The 8,232-nt window shown below is 37.3% G+C and overlaps 1 protein-coding gene across 1 annotated transcript; it reads right to left on the bottom strand.

Annotated features, from left to right (window-relative positions):
• Positions 1–1,795: 1,795 nt before the first annotated feature.
• LOC113709914 (protein FAR1-RELATED SEQUENCE 5-like) lies at positions 1,796–5,010 on the bottom strand. The gene is made up of 6 exons (XM_027232757.2): positions 4,226–5,010; positions 3,627–3,920; positions 3,162–3,540; positions 2,691–2,771; positions 1,996–2,064; positions 1,796–1,867 (listed from the first exon to the last, which is right to left on the bottom strand). Exons 1-6 carry the CDS (start codon positions 5,008–5,010, stop codon positions 1,796–1,798), a joined length of 1,680 nt encoding a protein of 559 aa, XP_027088558.2.
• Between the last annotated feature and the right edge of the window lie 3,222 nt (positions 5,011–8,232).

The raw sequence follows: 8,232 nt of genomic DNA, 5'->3' as shown, positions 1-8,232 counted from the left end.
TTCGGCAAAAAAGACGGAAAGTATCGTTGGGTCCAACAAATGCCATCAGCAAGTACGAAACACCAGATGGGAGGATTTTATATGGTACCAAACGCGAGTTCAAGAACGCTCCACTTAACACCAACAATTCTCTGGGACTAGCTGGTCACATTTTTAAAAATACCGTCAATAATCATCTACCGTCTGGCTATTCCGTTATGGACCATGAACCCATATGGGAGCCTGTTCGTGAGCGAAGAATGGAATTAGAGGTATTTTGTCGCTGGCATGGCCTCCGCGTCCCGAGAACAAGGTAGGCGGATCTTGTTATAGGACCACAAACCAATGATGCAAGCGTATTACATAGACTACAGTGAGAAATTATGCAGATGGAGCGTAGGCTTCACAGGTTTCACGAGATCCAAGTCGCAAAAAGACATGGTATTGGAAAATATTTTGATGTTCAGCACATTTTAGCAGATCCCATGCTTATATCCGATCCGGACCTATCTGATTTTACTGAATCAAGCGACGATGACTTTCAAAGGTACATACCCCATTGTCTAATGCATGACGGCGTTCCCAGGTGTTGTATGGGATACAACTGATAACAAGGGATGTAGTTCAATGTTTGTTAGGGTAGCGGTAAAACTATACTCATTATAATCTCTACTCAAACAAATTGCTTACCATATTTGGATATTAATCATGCATGTTACTCAGTCGTAACTAGTTGTAACGTAATAGTAACAGATCCCTAACTGGTTGTAACCCATTGTGTACTGTTCGTTCTTCCTTTTTGTTGCATTGTAAAACTTCATTTTAACGTTACAAATTAGTTCTCCAAGGAATCATTTTCTTATGCGCACCTATTACCAACATGTGGTCATGACCTGACTTGACCATAATTTAATTAACCTAAAAACTTGTAATACCAATTGATGTGCCTGTGATATATCATGTCAATGGTGCACTAAATTCGTCAAGCGATGCAAAACAAATGGCCTAAATGATAATGTTTTATAAAAATAACCCAATAATAATTCGAATTTATCATCATAACAAAATCAAGACAATTTAGACTTTAGATTGTGTTATCTTATACATCGTACCTTTAACGGTGTGATCTATGCCAATAAATATGTTATTAAGGTATGCAATTGAATGTAGTAGAATGATATACATATCACGACAACCATTCAACTGTTATGGTCGATTTAGTTAAAAATATCCGATCACAAAAAACACGTTCAATTCTATTGTAAAATTGTTACTTCAATTTTCTACCAACTTTATAATTTTCTAACAATTTTATACAACCCAATACAAACTATTGATGACTACTAACACTAGATGCGATTACAATTGTAATCCACTTGTCTAAATTTGAAAAGAGTGAAACATCAATGGTGCCTGTATAACCTCGTCAATAAGTTGTAACAGCTTATTAACTGCTTGTAACGTACATATGCAACATTCTCAGGTTGGGACAACCACTTAATGTCTCGTTCAAAATGTATAGTTACACATCATTCATCAACCTCATTCTGGGGGGAGGCGACGTCAACGTGTAGTTGCAATCCCTGTGCGATTACACTAGATGACTACTATTGATGACTATTGATGACTACTAACACTAGATGCGATTACAATTGTAATCCACTTGTCTAAATTTGAAAAGAGTGAAACATCAATGGTGCCTGTATAACCTCGTCAATAAGTTGTAACAGCTTATTAACTGCTTGTAACGTACATATGCAACATTCTCAGGTTGGGACAACCACTTAATGTCTCGTTCAAAATGTATAGTTACACATCATTCATCAACCTCATTCTGGGGGGAGGCGACGTCAACGTGTAGTTGCAATCCCTGTGTGTTATTTCTTCCCTGAAATGCGTAACGATGGCAAATCAGCAAATATTATTAATAAAACATACGATTAATGATATACGATGTCCAAGTCTCCAATTAATAACATTACATAAATATGTGCTGTAACGATAAAAGTTTGTCACCTGAGGTAATGGTGCAAATACATGATATGCATCAACATCACAGTGTGTTGAAATTGCCCCACGCTCCTCCTACATTATATAGTATAAGTAATCGACTGTCAACAAATCATTACCAGTGCCTATATTGCTCACTTATAAAGTTAAATTGGACTAGACATTATAACAAAAATGATATATCAGACCATTAAGACATTTCTGATGGAGTTATGCTTGGAAAAAATAGAAAATCTGGGATACATCCATTCTGTAGGGACACTTGCAGGAGACCCCTGATTAGCCAAACGGTGGACCTTGGAATAATAAAAAATAATACGTTATTAAAGCGAGCATACGTTAACTATACAATTTGCATGATTTGACAGCCTTCGGGAGCCCACCGTTACAATTAAAGAAAAAAAGGTAGCTCTACTACATGAACAAGAAGGTTTTATTTTAACTACTAAATGTATGCATACCGTTTGACTTTCATCAAATATCGGGAGCAACAACATTTGGAGAGCCATTCACTGTCTGACTCATTGAATGCGTCTACAAGTTTCGTATGGGCCAAATCATTGTATAAGACAAACAAAATACGTATATCAGGAGGGATGACGACCGTAACAACATTATCACACAATGTAACATCAATGTAACTATTTATGCTGTTAGAAACATCCAAATAAAAGTAAGAGTCGTGTCCATTTTATACTAACTGAAACAGAGTCAGTAGATGAACGGCATCCCATAAACATGCATTCCTCAAATGAAACCGATGTCGGCTCCGATTCTGAGACCTACAGTATTGACACGGCAATAATATTATTTCATAATGAATGTTACCTAAACTTTAGTTAATAATATAACAATAACTTAGTTTTAGCATAAATGTTTCCCAAATACCAAAATTTGATCCATACCGTAGTCTGTGTAGTTCTTGATAATCTAGATTTTCTTTTTACTCTGTCAAATTTATCGATCCAACTTCGCATCACTCTACTTTTCTTCCCACCGCCTCATTTTTTAATGCCTCTTGCTACTACTGCCTCCCCCGTTTCATTTAAAATTTCAATTTTATCTCGTTCCTCCATATTCATATTTTTTTTATTTTGCAAAGGTTGCTCTTCGCTTTCTGAGAGGAGGAGCTCAACTCTCTTTGACAAATCGGATATGACAGTGATTGCTACTTTGCTGGTGTCCTCCGACATTGCTGCTCGAGTTGCGACCTTAATCATGGCTGGAGCGAGCTCCCGATAACGAGTTGAAATCATTACTTTAGGATCAGCCACAACTTCCTGTCCTCGCCGATCAAAACAGTCTCCAGCCCGAGCTCTTTTTGTCCATCGCCTCTTAATGTATTCAGGAGGAATTATTTTTATGCCCACGGTATCAAACACCTTCAACGCGTGCCCACATAAAATGCCTTCATTCTCGTATTTTTTGCAACTGCAATGTACACTTAGATCATTCCGATTGAATACTACTATTCTTTCAGGTCCTCCATCATACCTCATGACCGCAAACTCCACAAACATCGCTGCATCTTGTTGTTCAATATAACCATAGCTGTTGACTCGCCATATTCATTTTGGAATGCAACAAATACGATTGGTGAATACGTTTCTGATGCATGCACAAGCATAGGTATTTGCCTTAACCCTACCATGGGGAGCTTTTGCCTCATTTCATATTCCGCAATCAGTTCATTATGTCTCTTTTCATCAACCACCCGATTGAAATGTCTAAAGAACTGCACAAGGTCATGATCCAGTTTCAAATGATTTTTAATTGCTGCATTTAGGCTTTCGCTGAGTTGGGTGCTTCGCATTCCCGCGGTCCATCTTTCTTTCATCATGCACCTTGCCCATTTATCACGAATTTTATACAACCCGAAGAGCCATTCATTATTTTCAAGATTGTGTTTCTTCATCATCGCCTCCCACACCCTATTGAATTGTTCACTTCTTCAAACTCATACATGCAGGCACCAAACATGTATGGAAGATCACTATTTTCCTTGTAGTGATTGCCAAGATGTTTCATAAAATTACGCCTTATGTGAAACGTACATCGACCGTGAAATATTTCAGGCATAACAACTGAAAGAGCGGCTGCCATGGCATGATCTTGGTCGGTTAGTATGGTACTTGGACGCTTTTCGCACATTGCTTCTAGAAATGTACCAAACACCCATTTGAAAGAATCTATAGTCTCATCATACATAAGGGCAGCACCGAATATCACAATTTACCTATGTTGGTTAAAACCCACAAACACTCCAAGTGGCCGGTATTCTTTATTTGTTTTGTAGGTTGTGTCGAATGTGACTACGTCTCCAAAAAATTTGTAGTCAATTAACATTCCTGCATCAGCCCAAAAGATATTCGTTATCTGCTCTTCATAGTCCAGCTGTACGGCATGAAAAAACGATGGATTCTCGAGTGTTTGCTCTTGAAAATAATTCAGCATGCTACCTGCTTCTCCAAATTTCAAACTCCTTTCCCGTCGAGTACGAAGATATCGTTTCAGGTCTTCCCGAGTATATCCCACATTTCCCATCCCACCTGCCTCCTTTCCCATAAGCTCATGGCTCTGTTTCAATGAAAGCCCAGTGTCCTCGCTTATTTCAGCTTGGAATCCTTGAGCCTCGCTCACTTTTCTTTGTGATGGCATCATATGCGCACATTGAGCAATGTGCAACTCATGGTTATGCTCTAAAACAAGATCATGCACACGGTACTTCATTGTTCCTCTAAACAACACAATAACCATTTTAGCTCCACACCCTGTTTTCGTCGGAGCTCGTGTCCTCTTTAGCATCACATCACCTTCGTACTTGCGCTTCACACCTTCTTTGCAGCAACTATATCTCCTAGACGTGGTCACGCCGTCTTTGTCTTTATTCAGATAGTCTTTACGTACACTAAAACCCATTTTAAAGGTATATTTGTTGTAAAACTTGTACGCATCCTCTTCGCTGTTAAACTCCATTCCTAACTCAGGGGTTCCATCTTCTGCCAATTTGCTGCAATCCATTACTTCTGATCCTGCCAATTATGCATCAAACACCCTAATTTGCAACACTTCATGAATTGTATGTACATAAACGACAACATAAATGTATATTACCATTCATAATGTGTTATGAATCATACATTACTCGTATACCAAATTCTATTATTACGCTATCAATATGATTAATGATTCACATCATCTTACTTTTACTCTAAGACAATCTGTGTACAAATACAACTCCATGTACACTAACTTATACGGATTGTAATGTATTGGTCACACGATGTAAGTCTATTTTAACTGTATGTACATCCACGCTGGTGATTATATTTTGATTCTAGATTCTTTAACTCACTGGACCTTATGTCATTCGTTAATGACAACCGCATAAGCCAACTCCGCATTTTCTACTATTTCTATATTTTGAGGGCCAAACAATCACTTTCTACTCATTGTAATATATTTTTTATATCATGTAATTTACTTACAATACAAGGTTCACCCATTTATTATTCACATATATGTCTTTTCCTCAGTTTCACCTCATTCAACTCTACACCTCTATTTTATACACACTACACGGTCAAGAGAGGGACAAACTAATATTACTCCATGAGCATGGACCAATTACTAGATGCACAATGATTCATATCAATTGTAATACGGTGGCTATAACATGTAACTAATTTACAACAAGATGTACATTCATTCACTTGTTAAATGTGACTTTGTTTCTCTCATCTTTCCCTAATTCCGTTCGATGGTTTACTTGAATACATACCCCTAGGTCTTCCAAAAACTACTATCCCTTTATAGTTCATCACTGAAAAACTAAATGGTCACACACACAGATACGGTACATATATTTAATATAGTACAACTTCACTATTCTTGTATCATCTTCATATTATGTCTTCAGTGACTCTAATTTCATCCTTCATTTAACAGATGTGCATTTGGGTGACAAATTATTGGCCACAGTTACTGACATGGTTCAGTCATGTTACCTTGGTCTGCTAATACGCTTCATGTTTCACCGAAGTCGGAGAGCGTAGCTGCATCTGCTATTAAGTTGAAGGACAAAATCTGGCTTCGTGAGATTTTGTCCTTCCTCTGTTTGCTTCTACCTTACTGCCTGCCTTGTGCGCATTCAAAATAGATACAATACTCTTATACCCAGTTGAAAACCACAGCTGCTTCTGCTATTTAGTTTTCTGTCCAAACTTTGGCTTCATCTCTGTTTGCTTCTACCTTGCCGCCTGCCTTTCCACTCACTTTTCTGTCAATTGCTATTTTCATCAGAGTAGACTACACTCACTTCACCTAGAAAGAGCTAGTAAGTCGAATTCCACTCGAACTTCAGCTTTCTACCTTCAGTGAGCGGTCGGTCAGACTGTCAGAGTAGAGCTCCTTCAGAAGCACGCCAAGACTCTTCCCTCAGTTTTGTTTTCTGCGGCTAATTCAAAATTTCAACTTGAATTTCAAAATCTACTTCTCTTCCGTTTGCTCCGTTTGCTCACGTTTGGAAGTCAACATTTTTTTATTTGGAACGGTGCCGTTTTTCTGCCCTGCTTCAGCCTTGCTGACTTGGCTTATTTGTCTCCTCACGTTTTTTATTGTGAGGAGACCGTTCAGGAGCGGTCGTCTGAGGACCGCTCCTGCCCCGTATCCCAATTACACCGATCTGCCAATTCCCCTTCTCTCTCTCTCTCTAAAATTTTAACCTTCCCTTGACTTAACTTTGTCAAAGCAAAAGTGTTTTCTCGCTATAGTTTGGTACATTGGCCTACTGGGAGTGAGAGTGGATTCCCTGAACTGAACTTTGACAGAGTTTAGAAGAGGCAAGAATCCTCTTTTGGTGTTTTCTCTTGGGTTCATCTCCTTGAATGTAATGGTTTTTAGGGGTAATTGTGTTCTGATTTGAGAAATAAGGGAATGTAACAAGTAGGGGTGGCAATTTTCGACACGACCTGAAAACACGACACGAACCTAACACGAAATTAATGGGTTTGGGTTGAGGTTTCGGGAATTCGGGTCAGAATCGGGTTGGACCCGATGAACCCGAAAAAAAAATATGTCGATTTCGGGTCAACCCGTGGTGACCTGATATGACCCGATATGACCCGTTTACGAATTAAAAATAATTTAATAAACATAAAAATAATTTTATCTAACTAAACTAACTTATTCTTTTTTTCAAAAGCATTAATTACTTAATCCTAAATGAATTTATTTAATTTGTGTGAAGTTGAAATTATTATATTTGGACAAATAATATATTATATTATTTTTTACTTTTATATTGTTTTAATTTATTTTATATTTTGTTTGGGATAAAACACTTTTACGGTGTTTAATTTATTTTAGATTTGGTTTGGAATTATTTATTTAAATTTTTATTACTTGATTATGTAATTAGTTTTGTGAGAAATTGATTTTATTAGAAATTACAGTGATAAATTAATAAATTAAAATTAAGTTTCGGGTCATTTCGGGTCGACCCGCCAACCCGTCAACCTGAAATTTTCGGGTTCGGGTCAGCATACCTGACCCGTCACGGGTTGGCGGGTCGGGTTCGGGTCAACAGATTTTCTGACGGGTTGACCCGAACCCGACCCGCCAACCTGATTTGGACCCGAATTGCCACCCCTAGACTAACAAGGAAACAAGCAACAGAAAGAATGAGGGATGGAAATCCCTATTTAAAAGCTATTTCCTTTTTATCCTTTTATTACTTAATTGTGGTTAATTCCTAACAAAGGATTTTATGTTGTCGTCATTAATTGTGGTTAATTCCTTTTATCATGCTCTCAGGTCAAGAAAAGGGTTAAACGTAAGAAAACCTCTATGAACTATTGCACCAGTTGCACTTTGCATGCCAAATTAACTCCATTCAAGTAATTGATTAAGTAACCGATTTATCCTTCATTAAAAGTTCAAATGACAAAAATAGCCTTTTAGTGAGAAAAAGTTTTCACTTTAGATAGACTAATTTTCGCTTCATTATAAAATTCTAATTGAAACACATACATAAAGGGGACAAAAGTGTTATCTAATAATGTAATTGGAATTAGATTTTTGGTTTGTTATTCATGGAATGATAGGTAGGTTTAAAATATACAAAATTCTTAGGATACGATATAATGAAAGAGAGGAATTTTTTAAAAATTGGACAAATTTTTATGAGCAATTGTAAGAATATTTGACAATTAAACACATGTTTTAGATAATTTCATAGTTTTT

The sequence above is a fragment of the Coffea arabica genome, chromosome 9e (assembly GCF_036785885.1).
Source record: "Coffea arabica cultivar ET-39 chromosome 9e, Coffea Arabica ET-39 HiFi, whole genome shotgun sequence".
NCBI classification, from domain to species: domain Eukaryota; kingdom Viridiplantae; phylum Streptophyta; class Magnoliopsida; order Gentianales; family Rubiaceae; genus Coffea; species Coffea arabica.
Note: the sequence above shows the minus strand (reverse complement) of the source record. Positions and strands in the feature narration are given on the sequence as shown.

Bases quoted from the DNA above. Each gene is read 5' to 3' on its own strand.
- LOC113709914 (XM_027232757.2), bottom strand. From the start codon at position 5,010: ATGGATTGCAGCAAATTGGCAGAAGATGGAACCCCTGAGTTAGGAATG. The intron at 3,921-4,225 runs GTAAATTGTGAT...ACAATTCAATAG, and splicing joins GTGGGTTTTAACCAACATAG to GGTGTGGGAGGCGATGATGA. The intron at 2,065-2,690 runs GTTAGTATAAAA...TATATAATGTAG, and splicing joins CATCTACTGACTCTGTTTCA to GAGGAGCGTGGGGCAATTTC.